The 22766-nt window shown below is 32.7% G+C and overlaps 4 protein-coding genes across 4 annotated transcripts; 3 read left to right on the forward strand and 1 right to left on the reverse strand.

The window, feature by feature from the left end:
• The first annotated feature begins 1124 nt into the window (after nt 1–1124).
• LOC114187086 (SGNH hydrolase-type esterase superfamily protein) lies at nt 1125–4076 on the forward strand. The gene is made up of 5 exons (XM_028075214.2): nt 1125–1368; nt 1487–1723; nt 3257–3324; nt 3462–3617; nt 3710–4076. The coding sequence occupies exons 1-5, from the start codon at nt 1267–1269 to the stop codon at nt 3867–3869; spliced, it is 723 nt and encodes a 240-aa protein (XP_027931015.2). The 5' UTR covers nt 1125–1266; the 3' UTR covers nt 3870–4076.
• Nucleotides 4077–13113: 9037 nt separating this feature from the next.
• Nucleotides 13114–15005, forward strand: LOC114186940 (HXXXD-type acyl-transferase family protein). The gene is made up of 2 exons (XM_028075018.2): nt 13114–14037; nt 14285–15005. Exons 1-2 carry the CDS (start codon nt 13223–13225, stop codon nt 14826–14828), a joined length of 1359 nt encoding a protein of 452 aa, XP_027930819.2. The 5' UTR covers nt 13114–13222; the 3' UTR covers nt 14829–15005.
• Nucleotides 15006–16356: 1351 nt separating this feature from the next.
• LOC114187888 (magnesium-chelatase subunit ChlI, chloroplastic) lies at nt 16357–18835 on the forward strand. The gene is made up of 3 exons (XM_028076286.2): nt 16357–16589; nt 16802–16911; nt 17516–18835. The coding sequence occupies exons 1-3, from the start codon at nt 16478–16480 to the stop codon at nt 18566–18568; spliced, it is 1275 nt and encodes a 424-aa protein (XP_027932087.2). The 5' UTR covers nt 16357–16477; the 3' UTR covers nt 18569–18835.
• An 810-nt stretch (nt 18836–19645) lies between these two features.
• Nucleotides 19646–21716, reverse strand: LOC114187889 (nudix hydrolase 15, mitochondrial-like). Its single transcript, XM_028076287.2, has 4 exons — nt 21460–21716; nt 21236–21378; nt 20235–20354; nt 19646–20119 (listed from the first exon to the last, which is right to left on the reverse strand). The coding sequence occupies exons 1-4, from the start codon at nt 21665–21667 to the stop codon at nt 19877–19879; spliced, it is 714 nt and encodes a 237-aa protein (XP_027932088.1). The 5' UTR covers nt 21668–21716; the 3' UTR covers nt 19646–19876.
• Between the last annotated feature and the right edge of the window lie 1050 nt (nt 21717–22766).

The following is a 22766-nucleotide window of genomic DNA, read 5'->3' on the forward strand; positions in this document are numbered from 1 at the left end:
ATTTTAATAATTTGTATTTATTAAAGAAAAAAATTGTAATAATAATATTTATTATTTGAATAAAATAAATATTATTCAATGTTATTGATTTCAAAAACTAATTAATTTAATTTTTTTTTTCTTTATCAAAAATGAAGTTGGAATGAGATCCAAGTAAAACGAAATAGGTTCCATTTGCTTTTTAATAATAAGAGATCCTAATTCAATTTGCTTCTTCAACGAGAGATTTGGTTGTAATTTCATTCTTTAATAACATATTCGATTTCAAATATAACATATCTAGTTTCTTCACTCCGCTATTGTGTTATTTTCTTAATCATATAAAAGTAAAATTATACTATGACTCTTATTTTTTGACTTCTAATCTTTACTCTCTGAGGTGACTTAGTGTGAACCATTGATTAATGTACCACTATTTTTTTTTTTTAAAAAAAATTAATGACTCATACTAAATCATGCCAAAAAATAAATGATAAAAGTAAAAAAATATGAATCATAATATCATTGTCCTATATAAAATAACAAGAATATAATAATAAAATGTTTAAAATTATTTTCAAATCTCATGTGAGAAATGAGATGCAAAATAGATAAGGATCTCACAAATGACTCATTTCTCCCATTTCCAATTTCACAAAATAATAAAAATAAAAAATCCTCTAAATCATTGCTTCCGATCTACAGTAAATAATAATTACCTCCAAATAAACAAAGTCTTAATCAAAATGTTTCATTTTCTATTTTCTTTTATTTACTTTCTATTCATTCTATTCATCCCTTGATCTAAACAAAACTCTTTAGTTTAAGGAGTATATTCCTTATAATTGACATAAAATTTATTGTATAATAAAAGATGTAATTAAATAAAAGTAAATATATAATTTTTCAAAGGAAAAAAATAACAATATATTAATATCTTAAAAAAAAGAAAATGTTATAGTTACTCTCTACTTTCATCGTCTTTTTGTTACATGTGGAGTTAAAAAAAAAAATGTGAAGTGCTGGAGTCCCATCTGTCCCTGTCGCTCGCCGCCCCTGGCAGTGTCTCTGTCACCACATGCCTTTTTAGTGCAATGCAATGAATTGGGTGCATTTAAATATTTGCAGCCTTTTTCCACCCAAACCTAAAAACCATTGTCAGCTTTATTTAATCTCAAATGCATCAACATCGTAGCACCCCAAACGCAATCCAATCCGCGTTCTCCACTCACTACTCACTCCTTCGCCTGCACCCACCAAACACCTCTGTCCCTCTCACCCAAAAACATGACAAGGCCAAAGATTTACCTCTTCGGTGATTCGATCACCGAAGACTCTTTCTCACCAGGTGGATGGGGTGCTTCTCTCACCCACCATTTCTCTCGCACGGTATCCCTTCTACCCTTAACCAACCAACCAACCCTGTTCTTTCGTTTTTTTTTTGTCGGTTTGAACGTTTCAAGGTAAAGTTTTTACTTTTTTGCAAATGGGGTTGGTTGTTGTTCAGGCTGATGTGGTGCTGAGAGGTTACAGCGGGTACAACACGCGGTGGGCGTTGAAGGTGTTGGAGAGGGTTTTCCCGGCGTCACAGGGCGGTGACGGTGGAACCGAAGCAGCGCCGATTGCTGTGACGGTTTTCTTTGGGGCCAACGACGCTTGCCTTCCTGATAGATGTTCTGCTTTTCAGCACGTGCCTCTCCATGAATACAAGCGGAACCTTCACTCCATTGTTTCCTTCTTCAAGGTAAATTAGCCTCCAAGTGTTTTAGATTAAATGATTAGGGAAAAGTTGTAGGGTGTTGAAACCCAGAAAAGAATCACTGACTCAGTGACACTGTTTTTTAAGGGATGTGAAAAGTTTCTTTTTTTATTTACTTATTTTAGTTCAGCCTTTTGACTCTTGCGGGTTGATAAGCGTGGTTTTGTTGTGTGTGTTGCATGCCGCAGAAGGGGTTAATTATTTGAGGTTTGGTGGGGTAGAAGGTTATGATGATTTTGTTTGTCTTGGGTGGTCAAATATATATTATATATATGTATATGTGGGGTTTCGGAATTGAATGAGAATTGAGAAATGAGAGGTGTTTTCAGCTCTTACACGTGCATCGCCGTGGGAATGGGAAGTGTGTTTGGTTTCGTTTACCACTTGGCCATGTTACCCTGTCAAAAGGGACCCTCCTTCTTTGCTTTTTTATGCATTTTTTTTTTCTCCCATGGGAATGGAGTTTGCACGAGACCTTTGTGTAAAGGTCCACTTTTTTATTGGTTTTCTTTTGGGGAAACTGGGAAGGGTTAGTTGAAAGGAGCCTACCATTGTTTTCACGACCTAAACCCTTCCGTGTCTTCTTTCTCGTGTCTTTTCTTTGGCTCCCATGCAATTATATTATTCTGCTTTGGCGACAATGAGCTGTTATGTATGAATGTTAGATAGGATTACGTGGAAGACCCGCATTTAGGACTGCAAGAATTTGGTGCTTCTCCTTAAGGACTTAGACATCATCTCTTACCAAAAGTTCGTTAGCACAAACGCTTCACACTTTTAATTAAGAATTTACTTTCCATTTTGGGTTTGGATGTGGAATCGTGACTAGTATTTTTAAATAGATGGATTAGGTGAAAGAGAGATTGAGAAGTGTATAATAGAAATATCAAATTCATCTTTACTAAAGAAAACACACATCATGTAGTCTATAGTCTCGATTAATCTTCACCTAACACAACTATTTTTTTTAATTAAAAAAAAGTTAATAAAATTAGATTATATGCTTTGTGAAAATTTGTTAAAACTATAAATAGTTAAATTTATGTGATTATTAGTCCTTCTTAGTTGCTAATGACGTGGCCCACATTCAAGAGGAAGGTTATCTCTAATGAATGCTTACACTTGTTGTATGATATGAGTATTTTTAGTTTAATGGGTGTAGAATGAACGTATGGACTATATTCATCTGCAAAAGTTTGAAAGGATGTTGTAGAGAAAAGTAGATGCTAGCAATGGAGTACAAGTAATAAGAATTTAATTCCTCTAAAGTGATATGATGTGTAGATGTCTAAAGCAATAAACTAAGGATGTATCTGTCCTTTCTTTCACATTGAACTATAAGAGGCATTTTTAATCCAATTTACGTGTGAAAGTGCCTGTGGGTTTTTGCTTTATGCTTCTCTAATTTTAAAGGAAACAAAATTACTTCAAAATAAGCCTGCCTAATTATTTATTTATTTTTTTCAATTCAATGTTGGAAACATGAATAAATAATACAAGTTTTCCTTTGAACTGCAGAAGCGATGGCCCACAACTTTGGTGCTCCTCATAACTCCTCCTCCAATTGATGAGGAACTACGTTGTAGGTAATGTTTTATTGGTCGTTTGTTCTTCATGTTGTCGCTGGTAGTATTTGATTTTCTCCGTTGATATGGTCTAGTTAGAGTACAGTATAGAATAGAGGTTAAACATGAATAAGTTAATTTATATATATCTATTGTAGACATCCGTATGTAGAAAATCCACAGGGTCTTTCTGAAAGGACAAACGAAGCAGCCGGTGAGTATGCTAGAGCATGCATTGCGGTGGCCGGAGAATGTGGAATACCTGTGATTGATCTCTGGAACAAAATGCAACACCGGAAAAAAGATTATCTAAGGTCTGAGAAAAGTTTAAGATTTTTGTTTTGTACAATTATGAAGCGAAGAGTGACGTGTGATTATATGTTTGGTTTTGGTGATTGAAATGTAGTGATGGTTTGCATCTCACTGAAAGTGGCAACGAAGTTGTTTTTGAGGAAGTAATAAAAAAGCTGAGAGACGAAGGGTTGAGTCTGGAATCTATAGCGGTTGATCTCCCACTTATTGCTGATATTGACCCTAATGACCCCATGAAGGCCTTTCTGGAGTAACAGAATGATGCATTACAAAAGGAGTGTGTCTTTTGTTGTCGCGGAACGATGTGTTGTTACAGTATCACCCATAGTATTTTAATCGTCCTTATGTTGTGGCTATTCTCTGTGGAAAACAATATGTTGGATAATGTCTACTATTGCCGTGTCAGATGTAGGGGTTTTTCATTTTCTTGGCTTGAATGTGAATGACCTAATATATTTTAAGTGTTTTTCTAATGCTAGATACATTCTAAGTCTCAAATTCACGTGAAATACAACCATTTGAAAATGACCATGGGACAATAGTTTATTGAGGTCAAAGGAGTCCTGTCTGGAATCTGTGCTATTTGACAAAAGTAAAACTTTTAAGAGTTTTTGTAAATAAAATTGAACTAAAGTATAACTTATAGACTTTAAAAAAACATGTTTTAAAATAAGTTTTTTTTGTTAATAATAATTTAAATAATTAAAAGTTTTATGAAGTAATTTATTTCTTGTTCATGAAACAATAGCAAGGTCGTCGATATTTAATCCTTTTCAACAATTTTCCCAGTAATCTAAATATAATTTAATATCACTGGGTAATAATGTGAAGAATTTAATGTCAAATTTGATTTCTGAGTTGAGATTTACGTATTTTTATATATTTTATTTTAATTTATCTTAATTGATGTGAAATTTTTAACAAATACTTTTTTAATTAGTCTATGGGAGTGTAATTCAATCATTTTTAACTAGGACACAATGGGATGGATATATAGTTATGCAGTTAAAATTCATACCAAAATTCCTCTTCACACTTTAGTTATATATTTTAAAATTTTCACATGTATATTTTTATTTTTAAAAACATAAGTGACTTATTTAGTAGTTAAATCTTTTAAATTATACAATAATTAATTACCAGACTTAAAAATATAAATTTGGCTAAAATAATTGCTAACTCTTTATTTTTTTAAAATATTTTTATATTTAAATTTGTTTTAGACGAGTGGTATGGAGACCTCTAACTTGGAGTATTCAGTGTATCTTTTCTCTTTTACTTATCTTGTTTATGTATATTCTGATGGTCAATTTCATTTTCTATCTTTCCTAACAAACTGTATTCTTTTTAGAATTTTTATATTCAATTAACTTCTTTAATGAGATAACATTTAACCATTTATTATTTGACCATTTAACTATTTTATTGTCTTTTATTTTATGATCTGATTTGGATTTTGTTCTTATCAAGAAATTGAGATGAGGTGGTGAGATGTTTTTGAGGGTTGAAACACAAAAAGATTCACCTTTAAAAAATTATCTAACGTTCAAGTTAATAAAAAAATTATAATTTTTTGTAAGAAAGAATGAATATATTGATAACATGATATCAAATAATGTTTGTAGAATAATGACTTACCTTAATTAAACAATAATCATAATAATATTGTATAAACATATCTCTTATATAGTATTCTATAAATATATATAAATATATGGTATTAAGAAATATTATGGTATACTCAGACTACTAGATTTGTCATCGTTACCGTTAATATAGAATATTTATTCTTATAGGAGTATCTTGAAATATCTCCATATTATTGAGCTTAATGGGCCTTATTGGGTTGGGTAAATCCAGACCTAATATCTCATTCAAACTTTTATATATGAGTATGATCGAAAAGAGACCTATCAACACAAAATTAAAATAGAATTAATAACTTAATATTTTAGTTATTTAAAATTTAAAATATATACATTTAGATAATATTGATAGGATGTTGATGTATTATTTGATTTGGAGTTTAGAGCTCTTTCATGATTTTATCTTTAAAATACATTTCGTAGAGTTGAAAGAGAAATATGTATTTAAACTTATGTTAATTTTAACTACTAAACTGTATGAGACTATTGGATGAATTCTAACAAATCCTTGTCAATTTAAATACATTTTTCTCTTTCAATCTCTCTATACATCTTTTAGCTTCGGTTCGTTTGAAAGGTTTCTACTGTTCACGTGTATTAGAGAAGATGGATTTAAAAATATTATGTGTTCTCATTCAACGATTTAAGCAGAAAAGCGACGATTGATTTGCGGGTTTATTCTAAAAATTCATCCCCTCAACTTTGGAGAGATCTGGGATGATATTCAAACATTTACTTTTTTATCCTCTTCATATATATTACTAAGATGGTGTGTAAAAGTGTGTGAAATAAGGTGGTGAGTGACTGCAGCAGTGGTGTGTGTGAGTGAGAGGGCACCGGTTACGTAACCGGTGCCTAGAAGACCTTAACACCAGTGTCGACACCGGTGCGTATGTGTTTTTTTTTAACTTTTTTTTAATTTGTTTTAATTTTGTTTAAAAATTAATTGTATAACTTTATTTAAAAATTTAATTCTATAAATTTCTTTTACATTCATAATTTTTTTTAAAAAAAGTTTCATATAATTTTAATATTTTTTTAATTCGTATTAATTAATTATAATTATTTTTATAACATCAAACTATAAAATCATTCTTTTTTTCCATCAAGGGTATTTTGGTAACTTTCTAATTCTATATATTTTTACAATTTATTTTATTTATCACATCAATCAAATCTTTCACTAACTTTCATAAAACTTATCTCCAAATCCACTCACTTTACCCTCTAAATCCACTCAAAAAAACACAAATATTCATCCTCCTAAATCTACACAAATCCATCTTCACACTCTCTCCCATATCCATCTATAAAAAGGAACACACCCTTAAGGATAAATGTGTGACATAAATATAAACTACGAAATTTAAAACAAATAATACCCCAAATATATTAATTAACTATAATAACATTACCTCAATATACTTACACTGGAAACATTGACGAAAACGAAAACGTATGTGAAAACTTCCAATATTAAAATTTTAAATTGATTTCGAACACACCCGTGGCGTGTATCTTTGGTTGAAAGGGGTAAAGTGGGTGGTTGAAGCCTGGATTTGATATTGATACCTAGTTGGAGTAGATAATTGTTGCATATGTAATTAAATTCATGCTTGTCAAAAAGATGGCAAATTAATTAGCATAGGTGATGTTAAAGCATATAAAGCCATCTTTCTAAACATCATATACGCTCATGCATCATGCAATCATGGTTCTTGTGCTAATGTATATCATCATCCCTCATCACCACGCTACACACCATTACAAATAACTTTTAGTTTTTTCCTTTAGGACAAAAAACGCTTTGTCGTTTGAAAAGATTGACTAGGCGCTATTGAGATTATTCGGCCTTTCCTTTCTGTCGTCATCTTATATAAATATACATCCTAACTTCTTTAGTCATCTTTGGGTGCAAAATGCGTATGATATTTTGGCTTTCTTTCCCTAATCTTACATATTATGATTGTATACTTTTACTTTTCTAAATTTAATCCCATTAAGTGAATGCTGCTGGTGTTCCATTATAACTTTATTCAATATCCAATGAAATTAGTTTAAATGTCAAACTATACACGATAAAACAAAAAATAAGTATACTATACTATAGTATTATAAAACGTGAAGGTTTTAGTAAGACATTTAATTATTGGTTTGTAAAGTGTATTATTTGATTGAAATTTAAAAGAAAGTGAGCTTATAGTTAAGTAGTTTAAACCCATTGGCTTATTTAAGAATTTAAGTGTAAATTTAAATTTTATATTAAGCATAGATTAAAAAAAGCTAAACCTTAGTAAAAATCTATAAATTCATTATCTTATAATTTTAGTTAAACATAATATTATGTTTTGTTAATGTGAATTTGACCTAAATTTGACTATTGTTTAGTGTCTACAATAAATCTTGCTTAAATGCCTAATCACCTTAAGATTGAATAATTATATTATATAATTTTAATTAAAATCAGAGTCATGTTTGATTATTTGGTAGTAGTGTAATAGAACTGTCAAAATGGGTTGGAACCCGCGAGTCAATTCGGCTTACCACGGGTTCGGGCTGGGTTAGGTTGAAATTTTTTTACAAATTTTAATACGGATTGATTTTTTACTCGACTCACCCGGGTTGAACCCGTGGTGAGGCGGGTTAGCTCACCAACCCACAAATAAAGGGTCATACAAGTGTTTTCTGTTAAATTGGATTGTGCATTTGGGTCATGCTAAGTTGTTTTTTTTAGTCAATGCATAGATAATTTATATTTTTGTGATTTTGGTTTGTATTTGGATAGCATTAAAGTTTATTTATATTTTAATTATAATTATAATTTAGTTTTGACTGAAAAAAAATAAAAAAATTGTATTTTTTTAGATTAAGTGAGCTCGTGAGCCAACTCGTGGTGGACCGGACCAGGTTCAAATTTTTTTGACTCGCTAATAAGTGAGTTGGGTTGGATTGACTCACTAAATGATCAACCTTGGATTGAGCCGGGTCGAGCCAGATTACCTGTTTTGATAGCTCCGTAGTATAGTGATTTATGATTCTGAGTTATCATACATGTTTCAAATCTTCTCAATACCTACACTAACTCTTTTACAAAATTTAAAACAATGTTTATTTATGTTCTCTTCTTACTTATTTTATTTCAGTTACTTCGCAATTCAGTTACTTATTTTATTTAATACACAAACATTCTTTTATATTAATCTTTTAGATTTTTATACTTAAACTTCAATCTCTTTATTAGTTGTGCACTTAGTGCGGTTAGCAAAGTATAAAAATATATATCGTTCAAAAATCATAGTATCTAAATAATTATGATATAAAATGCATGTTTTAATTATTACCTTAATAGTTGTTTCCAAGATCAGTAGACAATAAAAGAGGTGGTTAAGATTTGAAATAAGTTTCATTTGTAATATATTAGATATTTCTTACTCTATAAATTATTGTTGTGAAAAATGAATTATATTTACATATATTCCCTTTTAGTGTAACATTAAAGCTTATTCTAATTGAGTTTCTTAAATCTATTATGCCATACCTCTACCACATTACTCTGTTTTGTCTTATGCATAAGAGATATCCATTATTAACAAATTATACTTGAGAATTTCATTAACTATAATTGCAATATAGAACTGAAATGATACGTTTACAGCACTCAAAGATCTCAAAGTATAGTTCTTTAAAGAAGTGATATACCTAAATGCACCCGTAAATGATTACACACATTGTGTAAATTATTTTTTTGAGTAAAACTTAAATTATCAAGTATGCAGAGCAACAAAACGATTTCTCTCCAAACATTAAGAAAATTCTCTCCAATCACTAAACTCCTAGAGTTTATCAATGGTGCTTTGGGTCTGGGCCTTCAGGGGCAAGTCTCCCAGGCTTACGTGGGCTTTCTTCAAATTCGGAGAACAAGAGGCTCACACCAGGACGGGCCTGGGCCTGGGCTCCGTAGCTTGAAAGTTGGGCTGGAAACCTCTTGAAGGTAGGTGGAGTTTGGAGAGGACGAGATTTATAGCTGGGTAATAAGAGGAGCAGAACCATAAGGCAGAAGAAGCAGGGTTTGGATTTGAACATGTTGAGGGAGCGAAGAAGGTGTATGATAAAATGTGTGTGTGAGAATGTGAGAAGCGGTGCAGAGGTAGTAAGTATATATAGCGAGAAAGAGTGTAAACATTAGAAGGCGTGAGAGAAGCTGAGAGGTATATTTTAGTAAGAGTTGAGGAAAATTCCAAGTTCTGAAACTCATCTCAAATAATTTTGTTGCGTTCCCCTCCAGTGATGATGGCGTTTGGTAGTTTGATGACTGGGAAAATACTAGGACGCAACACGACACAACCAAATTGTAGTTCTATTCTTCACTTGTTCATTTCCATTGGCTCTGGCTGACCCCTGCAGTCTTCCAAAAAATTCCTATACTTTGTCATTTATCACCCTATCTAACTTTCCAAACATGCCTTCGGACATTGCATAACTCGCACAAGGAGACTCTTCTCGTGTTAAAAAACATATATACGAGATTCCTAAGTATCATTCCTTCTATAAGCTAAAAACTTAAATATTTGCTCTCTTTGCTTATTGGTATCACTTGAGAAAGAAAGAGACATCAAAAAGCAAGTGACGCTGATACTTTATTTTTCCCTCGGTTACGTAAAGAGTTGATTTTGTAGAGTCAAAATATTAAATTACTCTTGTATACTAAAAGTAAAAATATGTGTATTTTTATTTTTATTTTTACGCATAAATAGACTGTTTTCTAAACTTTATCTTCTACACAATAATATTGTACGGTACCACCAAACATTTATGGTCCAAAAATCACCCTCCTTGAGACTGAACACATCTAGGAACCTTGAGTAGTTTCGAGTTCGTCCAGGGTGTATTAACAAAAGTCGACGACCATAACCGAGAAACTAAAAGTTATCTTAACTAGATTATTACTCTCAATTAACTTACATAATGATAACTATCAAATGATTCAGTCTATCTTAGGTTTGCAAAAGGGTAAAGATTGTGAGATCTTTTTCACAAATATTTAGTATAACTAACTCTGAAACCGAAGACCGAGAATTCCAAACAAGCCAAACAAAACCAAGAACAAATATAAAATATAAAATAACTTTATTATTTGTTTAGTCTCTTTTTTTTTTAACTCTCTTTTCTAAAATCAAACATGTTGCAGGCATTTAAAGTAGTTGGTGAGTACGGTGAGAGAGTTGTTGATTTGCTTGACCAAGAGCATATCCTATAAGGATTTGCTTTAAGAGGAATGAAATGGAGACGACATGGTTCGTTCTGATTCGACAGACCACTCAAAAAAATTTGATTGAGTTCAGAATTTTTAAAATTAATTTAATATTTTATTTGTTTAATTAGTCCTTCAATTTTTTAAATTATTGAATTTAGTTATTTATGTTAAATTGACATTAGTCTCATGTCTATACATACACTATTATATGTCATGTTAGTGTTACATGACGTTTGTTTTTAATTTTGTTCCCTTATTTATAATTTTGATCCAATTTGGTTCTTTCTTTTCTTAAAATGGCAATTTGGTCCTTCTCAATTTTAAGATCAAATTATTAACTAAATTTAATTACAATTTATATATACATGTTAAATTTTTTTTAAAAAATTTATATATGAAATCACTTCATCTAAATATCCAAATTATTTTATTTTTTATATTTTTACATAAAAATAATCGTATTTAAACTTATAATATTTTAAAAATATTAAAAAATGTAAATATAAAGTGACACTTGTCAAATTAAAAATATTTGTCACATTGAAAATTTAAAAATTACAAGTGTCACTTTACATTTACATTTTTAATATTAAAAAAATTATAAGTTTAAATACAGATTTTTTATGTAAAAATGTAAAAAGAAAATTGAATATTTAGGTGGAATAATTTGATATATAAATCTTTAAAAAATATTTTAACATGTTTATATAATTTGTAATTATGTTTAATAACTAATTTGGTCTCAAATTGGAGAAAGACCAAATTGCTTCATTTAAAAAAAAAAGACCAAATTGGATCAAAATGATAAATAAGAAGACTAAATTGAAAACAAGTACTGTCATGTGACAATAACATGACATGTGACACTATACGGGTATGACGTTAACATCAATTTAACAGAAATGACTAAATTGAAATTTTTAAGAAATTGAAGAACTAAATTGGACAAATGAAAAATTAGAGATTTTTTAAAATTTTTAAATAAAATTAGAGAACCAAATTAGGTATTAAAAGAAATGGATTGTAATTTTTTAGTGCAGTTAAGCGGGTTAACATTTAATTTTGGTTTGTTAAAAATAAAATAAAAATATATTAAAAATATGCATTTTAAAAAATTAACTTAAAATGATTAAATTTATTTAACTTCTAGAATAAAATTACTATTCTGACCTAGACTTTGGGGGTTCTAAATTAGATAATAGATAAAGATTGAATAATTTAATTTAAAGTTAACTGTATTTCAAGAAAAAGATTCAAGTTTCTAAGTTTTGCATTTGAATTTTATTTATAGTTTTTAAGGTTTTGCATCATAATTTATAAGTCCAAAAATATAATGATTATAAGATACAATATCTTCTAAATCATATGTTAATAAAATAAAAATTTCTTAAAGAGTCTTTGGTCCATTTCCTGGATCCAATAGTTTTGTTGTATGTTTCAAACTTTATAATAAATGTAAAGTAGGTGTTACATGTGTTTAGATTGGTTTATAGACAAATTATCTACAGACTTAGATTCAAGCTTCAAGTTAGACCATGGACGACTGAGACAGTATAATTATTAATATAAATATTATATGTTTATTTGATTCTATTATATTATGTGGCATTTATTTATGTACTATTATATTTTCTTTTTACATCACTATATATTTTAAATTTTCAATTATACCTGTTATAATTTTCAATCGATATATATTTTGGACTATAAAGTCCATAATAATAAATTACATTTTGTATTGTACAATTTATAATACAAAATTACATTTTAGATCATACAATTTAAAATACACACAAACTTTAGAATCCGAAATTTACATTTCATGTCTTTCATCATTAATTCTTATGTTGGAAGTTCCACATCGACTAGAGATAAGACTAATTCATAATATATAAGTTAGAACAATCCTCAAAACTTATAAGTTGGTTTTATGAGATTGAGTTAGGCTTACTCACTAATTTTTTCCCGCTAATGAGTTAAGGTAGAAGTAAAAAATGGGGTGAAGGTTGAGTAAAGTATGGAGGTGCTGTGTGGGGGAGGAGAGAAGAAGAGAGGATAAATTTGACTTTTTAACTTGTTTGTAGGTACGGTATGAAAACATGGGTCCAGGAAGAAATTCTCTAAACTGTCCTACTAGCATGATTCAATACCCAAGCAATCAAAACACACACATTACGTTGGCCCATAGTTGAGGACTCGTTTATTATTTATAATTATTTTTTTTAGAAAAGTACGTGTTATAATTTGTATGAATTGAATTGAACATATGTGAGAGTTTAGAATAGCTGAATGATCTGATTATACTATGTGGAGTTGGTGTGTAATGTGTTTGGTGGGAATATGGGATGCAGCATGCTCCACGTCCCATATCTTCTTATATTCATCTTACAACTTCAGCCTAAGGTTTATAGATTAAATTATATTTATGGAGGATTTTTAGATTTGAAAATTCATAAACTATAACATTTAAGACACTTGAAATGTCAATTTTATATTTAAAAAACTAAAAAAAATCACCATTCTTTTAATTATACGTATTATTGTTGACGTGGTATCATTTAACTGTATTAACCATGCTTTGTTTCTGGTTGGAGCAGTGCATCCAAACTCCAAAAACCTCACCCATAAAAGAAGCAGAAACAAGAGCAAGAATGGAACAGAGCATCATACTCAGAAACAAGAACATTAACAAGATCAGACATTAAGCATGGAAAGGATGAAAACCTTAGAGCGCATTGTCGTAATCCCTTCTCACCCACCCTTCCTTCAGGACCACTCACTCCCTCTCTCCCACCTCGACACCGACCCCAACCTTCACCTCACCTTTCGTTACCTCCGCGCGTACACTTCAACCGCTTCACCTACCTCTCTCGACCCCTTCGACGTCATCTCCTCCTCCATCTCCAACGCGCTCACCCAATTCTACCCCCTCGCCGCCACGCTCCGCCGCCGCCCAACCTCCCCCCACCGTCTCGAACTCTGGTGTGCCGCTGGCCAGGGCATCCCTCTCGTCCGCGCCGCCGCCGATTTCACCCTCCACTCCGTCAACCACCTTGACGACCCGGCCTCGCCTCTCGCGGAGCAGTTGGTGCCCGACCCGGGTCCTGAGGAGGGGATGGAGCACCCCTGCATACTCCAGGTCACGGTCTTCGCGTGCGGCGGGTTCGTCCTTGGCGCCGCCATGCACCATGCGCTATGCGACGGCATGGGGGGCACGCTGTTCTTCAACGCGGTGGCGGAGCTGGCGCGCGGGGCCACGCGGATGACGGTGGAGACGGTGTGGGAGCGTGATAGGTTATTGGGTCCCAGGAAGCCGCCAAGAGTGGATTCAGCGTTGATCGATGAGTTTCTGCGTTTGGAAAAAGGGGTTTTGCCGTACGAAGAGGGCGTTGGCGGGGTTGCGAGAGAGTGCTTTCATGTGAAGGATGAGTGCTTGCACATGTTGAAGAGATCCTTGCTGGAGCAATCTGGGTTCAACTTCACCGTTTTTGAGGCTCTTGGTGCCTACATTTGGAGAGCCAAGTAAGTGTCACAATAATTTAAGTTCATCTTATTCTTACATCGGAAAAAAGAAGAAATAGCATAGTGTGATATTTTCAGTGAAGGAGTAGATACACAACTTTTTTTCTGTCCCTTAGATTCTTTTTTTTGTTGAATTGTCCCTTGTTTCTAATAACGTGTTGGGGGCGGATTAAACAGCGGAAAAGGTTGTCTTTTTCAATTAGCATTTGAAGTTTTGATGATGATATGAAGATTGTTTGTGAGACAGGGTGATGGCGTGTGGAATCCAGGGTGAGGAGAAGGTGAAGTTTGCGTACTCAATCAACATACGGAGACTGGTAAAGCCAGCACTGGCTGGTGGGTATTGGGGCAATGGTTGTGTGCCAATGTACGTAGTGTTGAGTGCGAAGAACTTGATCGAAAGACCCATTTGGGAAACTGCAGAGCTAATAAAAAAGAGTAAAAGCAATGTGAGCGATGAGTATGTGCGGTCATACATAGATTACCAGGAGCTGCATTTCGGTGATGGGATCACAGCAGGAAGAGAGGTGAGTGGGTTTACTGATTGGAGGCACTTGGGCCACTCCACTGTGGACTTTGGGTGGGGAGGCCCAGTTACTGTTTTGCCCCTTGGAAGGAACCTGCTTGGGAGTGTTGAGCCTTGCTTCTTTTTGCCTTATTCAACTGCCTCTTCTCAGAAGAAAGAGGGCTTCAAAGTTTTGGTCACTTTGAGAGACTCTGCGTTACCAGCTTTCAGAGAAGCCATGCAAGTGTTTTCCACTACTCAAGATCACTGGCCCAGTCACATATAGAGACACACACATGGTTTCACCAAGTGAGCCGTGTAAACAAGTTGAAGAGTTATACAAAATCATCTTGAAACATGTTTATGTTATTGTATGATGAAGGTTTTATATCCAAGATTTGTGCCTTGTACATGATTTTTCGTTTTAAGAATAAAAAGTTAATAATCATAATATTTAAATTAATTGTTTAATCATATTAATTAAAATTTAGATTACAAAAGCATGAAAATATACTTATAACGAAACTTTCTTATTAAAACAAAACTGAAATAAAAATCATTTTTAAAAGTAATACAATAACTTGCAAAAGAAAGTTTTAAAAATAATGTAAAAAATAACATACCATTATAGGATTTCAAAGTAAAATAAAACCTCTTATAAAGTAAATAATTTACCCCAAATGTTAAAGTAATTTAAAAAAATAGTAATTATAATATGGCTGTCAAAGTGGATTGGAACTCGGATTTGGTTAAATTTTTTTTATAAATTTTAATATGGGTTGATTTTTGACCTGACTCACCTAGAATCCGACTCACATGGGTTGAATCTTTGGTGAGTTGAGTGCTCATCAACCACCTGTAAATAAATGATCACACAAGTGTTTTTTGTTAAATTGAGCTTTGCATTTGGATCATACTAGTTTTTTTTAGCAACACATAAATAATTTCTATTTTTGTGATTTTGGTTTGTATTTGAAATGAATTAAAAGTTTATTTAGATTTTAATTATAATTATAATTTAGTTTTGACCGAAAGAAAAATAAAAAAAATATTTTTTTTAATTAAGTAAATCCTTGAGCTAATCCATTTAACCCGCCAATTCATGGTGAATCGGACCAGGTTCGAATTTTTTTGGTTCACTAATAAATAAATCGGACTGGATTGACTCATTAATTAGTTAATCCATAGTGAGTTGAGTCAGGTCAGACCAAATTACCCATTTTGACCGTTCTGAAGTATCCTGTTTACACATTCATCAAATCAGATACCGAGACCCTTTTTTTTTTCTAATTAAAAACTGGATTGCTTATTCTATTTTTGTTTAGTTTAAAACAGTCATATAGGTAAAAAAACATGAATAATGTTTCATACGTTGCAATGATGTTATATGATTAAAAACGAGTTATACCGCAAAAAAATTGCTGAAAATTTCAGGAATCGAAGATATATTGATAACCGTGGTTGTACCTCACTAAAAATTCAAACCTACAAATATCGAATTCACCTCAGGTCATCCTTATTTTAGTTAATTTATTATTGATAGCGTGGATTGTTTTTGCGTGTATTTAATACCTTTATCCACCGCAATATTATTTCTATCATTTACTATTAACAAAAATACACATAATCATTTAATTTAAAAACATGGTTAGGAGTTGATCTAGTTATTTTGGGCCTTAATAAAAATGTAATGTAGGAGTAGATGGCGTTTTAAGATAATATTTGTAAACTTGAAGGAATTATTAATTTAATTGAGTTATTTTTGTTTTAATTAAAAGAAGAAAAATAAGAAGAGAGAGAAGAATGAAATCTATCTATCTTCTTATCCAGAGGCTGGGAGGCCAATAGGAGGCATGCCAGCTGCTATGATTGGTGAATAAAGAACAAAACAAAGAAGCTGCTTCATAGAGCAAACACTCCTTCTCTTCTCCGCCTATGGCGTCCACGTTGGGCACTTCAATTGCTCTTCTGCCTTCACGCTATTTCTCTTCTTCTTCTTCTTCTGCTTCTTCCAAGCCTTCCGTTCACACTCTCTCTCTAACCTCAGGTACATTGCTTTGCCAGCTTTTTTGTTTTTTTTGCCTTCAATATGTTCTTTGAGGGAGTGTGGAAGACCCCTTTCGTATATGTTATTTCTCTCTGCCAAATTTGTGAATTTGTTACTCCTTGGGGAGTTTGTAGCTGGAAATGAATCGTCGTGGGTTCTTGTGGCCATTGTTTGATTGTTAGAATCTAAGTATAGTGCTTGTGACTTTGCAGGGCAGAGCTATGGGCGGAAGTTTTATGGAGGAATTGGAATCCACGGCATAAAGGGAAGGTCTCAGTTCTCAGTTTCAAGTGTTGCCACTGAGGTTAACTCTGTAGAACAGGTTGGTACGATATTGGGTTTTTGAGGTCTGGATGTTCTTTCTGATGTCTTTATTTGTGTTTTGGATTGCATTATTTGTTGTAAAGATTTCCATTCTTTTGTAGATGTGTGTTGAGTCATTCAGGATTCCAAATGATTTTTAAACAGATTTTGGGTTGAAGGCAGACTTTTAGACTATATTATGATATTTTTCTTTAGTTTAATGAGCATGTACTGTGTGTGTGTGTGTAAAATATTTTTGTCAAACACAAACCATCCATTGTTGATCAATTAGATAGTTACCATAAAAGTTAACAAAGTAATAGCTATGAATAGTATTTACCTGTTAGTGCGTACGTTATTTATTCATTTTTCTTTTCCCTTTAAAGTTTATATGGCTTCTGTTACTCTTACACGCATGTGCATTTAGAGTATGGTTGATTGTTGGAAAATTGCAAGGTGAGAATGAGAGGAATAAAAATGAGCTCATATTTGAATGTATACTATGTTGAAATACCTAGCTTATTTATGTTTTTTACTTTCAAAATTAGTGCTAGAGTTATTGGAAATTAAGGATTGTGTATGCATTTTACAAGAACCCAACTCAGTAAACTTTTGATATTCAGAATCAGAGTACTGCTGCTAAAGAAAGCCAAAGACCAGTGTACCCGTTTGCTGCCATAGTTGGACAGGATGAAATGAAACTCTGTCTCCTCCTTAATGTGATTGATCCTAAGATTGGAGGCGTGATGATCATGGGGGACAGGGGAACAGGGAAATCCACAACGGTTCGGTCATTGGTTGATTTACTTCCCGAAATCAAGGTTGTTGCTGGTGACCCCTATAACTCAGACCCAGAAGATCCAGAATTCATGGGTGTTGAGGTGAGAGAGCGTGTACTACAAGGAGAGAATCTTTCTGTGGTGTTGACGAAAATTAACATGGTTGATTTGCCATTGGGAGCTACAGAAGATAGAGTGTGCGGAACAATTGACATTGAGAAAGCATTGACTGAGGGTGTGAAGGCATTTGAGCCTGGACTACTGGCTAAAGCTAATAGGGGAATCCTATATGTTGATGAAGTTAACCTTTTGGATGATCACTTGGTGGATGTGTTGTTGGATTCTGCTGCATCAGGATGGAACACAGTGGAGAGAGAGGGAATTTCTATCTCACATCCTGCACGCTTTATCCTAATTGGCTCGGGCAACCCTGAAGAAGGGGAGCTCCGGCCCCAGCTGTTGGATAGGTTTGGAATGCACGCTCAAGTTGGAACTGTCAGGGATGCTGAGCTCAGAGTGAAGATTGTGGAGGAGAGAGGTCGATTTGACAAGAACCCAAAGGAGTTTCGTGATTCGTACAAAGCTGAGCAAGATAAGCTCCAGGACCAAATTTCCTCAGCAAGGAGTGTTCTTTCTTCTGTTCAAATTGATCAAGATCTCAAGGTGAAAATCTCCAAGGTGTGTGCAGAGTTGAATGTGGATGGACTAAGAGGAGACATTGTAACAAATAGGGCTGCAAAAGCTCTTGCTGCTCTGAAGGGAAGAGACAAAGTAAGTGCAGAGGATATTGCTACTGTCATTCCCAACTGCTTGAGACACCGTCTTAGAAAGGATCCCTTGGAGTCAATAGACTCAGGTTTACTTGTCACTGAGAAATTTTATGAGGTTTTCAGCTGAGAGTCATAGTTATAATAACACGGTCTTTATGCTGCGCTATTCAGCTACTTTGTTTACATTTTACCTTTCCTTTCCTGAGAGGATTTTCATTGTCCTTAAACATTAGTAAGATTCATGAATTCCTCTTATACAGGAAATTCCGAGTTTAAGTGTAAGAGTCATTCACTATTTTCTTCTCCATTTGTAACAAGCTAGGGGTTTCCAGGCTGTGATTCCTATATTAGCATAAATTTGAAAAAAAAATTAAAAGTTACTTTTTTCTCAAAATATTTTTGGATTCCTTCATATTTTGTGTTTCATTGCAAAGGTTACTACATTTTACCTTTTAATTTATGAGAAACACCGAATGAACTAGGAAGGTACTTTTGCTTATTCGTTCTCTTAACCTATGTCTTATAGTTTGCCGTTGACTGAAATTCACCCACCGTGACATATAGACAACTTTTGCACTGAAAAATAGCTTGATTCATCAGGCACTGCATCTATAATGCTTTGCATTTGCTCAAGATCTCATAAATGAAATATAAATTTTTTAAAAAATGCTGCCTTCAGTTTATTTATACACAAATGCACTCCAAGCAACTCTTCATATAACATCACGCAGAAGCTAAATAAACAGCTTCTGCATTTACTTGATTGATGGACGTACTTTTCCTGAATGAGGCGAGTATAAATAAAATGGGTTTGCTAATAAACTAATTAAAAGCTAGAACTGGTTGCTTCGGTGTCACTAAAAATCCATGTCTTTAACCCCATTCTATAAATTTTTACAAGAAAATTCTATATATAAAAAAAAGAAGCTCAACACACTCCACAATCCACATTAGTCGCGTGAACAATTTGCTATAATGCAGACTGACGCAACATTGAAAACTACACAAGAGGCTAACCAACTTTTTCCTTTTTTCCACTTTATAATATAAACTGAGTAGTCGTCATAAAATACAATTGTCACTGATTTGTAAATACTATTAATTACATGTCCAAGATTCATTTAGTGTGTGTAAGATTAATATCCGAACCATGGTCCAGCAGCTATATGCAAAAATTCACAATGTTCTGTAAAAACATGCGATGTATATAAACTGGCTATAAAATTCCCATTGAAACATATTATTAAGCATCCATCTAACACACATACATATCAGTCGTTACTATACGAACCTAATAGAAGAGAAAAGTAAGAATAAAAAACAACTATAATTTCTCCATAAACTAAAATCAACTCATGAGTGAGATAAAAATTAGATTTCAGAGAAGTTACTAAGAAATAACTTCTAAATATTAATTTATTTATGCATAAGTTCATTATTTGGTATTAGAAATATTCTGCAGCATGAGCTTGTCACCTTCAGTCATCCCTCCCCATATTGTAGGCCTCTGTTCTAGAAAATCAGGGAACCGCTGAAGTAAAAGAGTAGCCGTCCCAATTAAGATTGAAGCAGTTATAGCCCATATCACATACTTCTTGTTCCCAAACTCATAATCAAAATAATGTGAAAGATACTTCTCCTCCATCCATTCTCTTTCCTCAGCTCTTCTGTTATCATTCTGCATTCAGCCATGATGTCAGAAATTAAGTTCATTTGCCTTTATGTCAGAAAGTGCCCCAAAATTTCAAACCGGAAAAATAAGTATACAAAAGAACAAATACAGTAGAACAAACCTTGAGGAACATCTCCAATGGAACATCAAATATTTCTTCTACTTCAGCTGAGTTTAAAATTGGTGAAAATGCATCCTTGTCCGTCAGTACTCCAAGCACAGGTACTATGGTGACACCATACTGTACTTAAAAACTGCTTTGTAAGGGTATTGAGTTATGCAAAAATCTAAAGTTCAAAGATATTTTTAATTAGTTAAAATAATTAATGTGTGCCTCTAATCCTGGATTACGTGTTTGCCAATACTGTAAAAAAGAAAAAACACTAACTAGATTTCTTTATTTCTGTGGACACGAGTCAGTCAGCTTGGATAAATCTGAGTATTCACGAGAGTAAAATAGAATGAATTAAAAATGTAAAATTGAATCAAACTTCTCACATTAAAACCAACTAACTCATCTCAACTTTTTTAAAAGCTATCATCTATTTTTCTCGTAAGCACTTACAAACTAATAGAAACTCTGCATTCAATGCTTTAAAAAGTCTCAATAATAGAGTCTTATAATTGAAAATATCCCCTAGGATAAAAGTCAACCCAAACTGGGCATAATTGAAGAAGCTTTAATCTTAGTAAGGTCCTCCTGATATTAGCTCGGCAGATAATAATTCGATACAAAAGCTAGTCTTAGGGAAGATAGTAGCACTATACTACAAAATAGTAAAATAATAGCCTACTCAAGAATTGCAGGACTCAACTCATCTGATTAGGAATCTTGGGTTTAAAGGAAGCAAGTTTTCCCCAGAATTAGAACCCTGATTCCAACAAGGTTGGAACTTGTGGGCAGGAGGGTGGTTAATAACCTGAATCAAAGAAATGGATCGACACAATTGGATTGAAATATACTAGGTTCCATATTTTGGAAGCATTTAATTACTCATATGATGTTATAGTCACCAATTGTCTCTACACCTAAAAACATTTCATTACATGTCATTTTTAGTATTGCTAAGTCCGAAAAGATATTAATAAGATGAAAAAAATAAAAAAGAGAGAGAATTTTACCCTTGTATGCCAGGGTTGGAGAGGAGTAATGACAGAAACAAGAGAAGGGTCCAAGCCAATTTCCTCCTTGGCCTCTCTCAACGCTGTTTGTACATCGTCAGCATCACCTTCTTCCCTCTTGCCACCTGGCAAAGCCACTTCACCTGCAGATATTACAGTGAGGTGAAAATCGAATTGAAATAGGAAAACAGAACAACATTGATTGCAATGAGTGAGAAAGAAACCAGAGTGGGTTGAGAGAGAGGAAGAGCGCTTGGTTAGGATTACTCGCAGACTCCCATCGCCGCCTTCGAAGACACAGATCAGAACTGCTGCTCTCTTCTTCAAAACGATGGGTTTATCCAAAATGTTGGGGTTGGTGGGCACGGAATACGAACACTGGATGTGATTGATCAAAGCCTGTAATCTCGATGAAGCTCTCTTTGAACTCATTCTCCTCTTCCCACCCACCACCTACCTGCTCCTCTGCTTCACAATTATAATAATTATAAAACCTTTTTATCATAATAAAAAAATAACTGTTATAACCAATTAATTAAAAAATATCATCACAATTTAAACTGCAATTATTAAAAAACATTAAACTAATTTTTCTATTACTTATATGAAATTTCATATGTTTTTAACTCCTGACTTTTAAGGAAAATTGGAATTCGTTTTTTATATGGTAACTTTTCAGCGTAAGTATTATCCAAATGCAATCTTTATCCTGAACTAAAGTCCATAAAACTTTTCCACATAATGTCATGTTTGTACAAGTAGTGTAAAAGCTAGAGATAGAATACACTTAAATGCAAATAACCTTTATATTTTTTTTACAGATTGTGATAAACTGGGTGATGATGCATGAAAATGACTCTATAGATAAACAACAACAGAAATTTGTTGTGTCTAACAAGCGCTAATATTTGATTTGGTACTTTCTGAATGTGTTGTGGTTGCTGTTGTGTAAAATGTTTTTGACGAGTTAGCAATTGATTCTGATTTGATGGCTGACCCTATTGAATTAATTTGTCATTATAGTTGATATTGATACATTTAAAGTGTCGTAATTCCTTTTGCCTTATTTTGATATTGAAGCAATTATATATATCATCTAATGTTAAAGGAGAGGATGTCATAGAGTAATCTATTTTAGGATATAGTTTACATCCGAATTTAATTAACTTTTTAAATTTTATAATTATCTTAAATAATATTTTAAACAATTTAAATTATAAAATTTAATTAAATTAAGATGCAAATTACATACTAAAATATTACTCCAGTTTACATTCATCAATATAAGTTTTTTTTTTAATTATAAGATAATTGAGCGACACAAATTAGGAAATACTAAAATTTCACTCTCTTATACATTATGAGTTTCAAAATTCATTTAATGATTTTCATTGAACTTAATAGCTTTCAATAAAAAAAAAGGCTAGATATTCTGCTGAACAAGTTTTTACTTAGTAAATGTTTCTAGATATTCCTGATGCATCCTTTGAAGTAAACAATTGTAATTTATTGATGGCATTCTGCAAGTAGG

Source organism: Vigna unguiculata, chromosome 6, assembly GCF_037176805.1.
Source record: "Vigna unguiculata cultivar grain cowpea cultivar isolate G323 ecotype 2 chromosome 6, ASM3717680v1, whole genome shotgun sequence".
In the NCBI taxonomy this organism is placed as follows: Eukaryota; Viridiplantae; Streptophyta; class Magnoliopsida; order Fabales; family Fabaceae; genus Vigna; species Vigna unguiculata.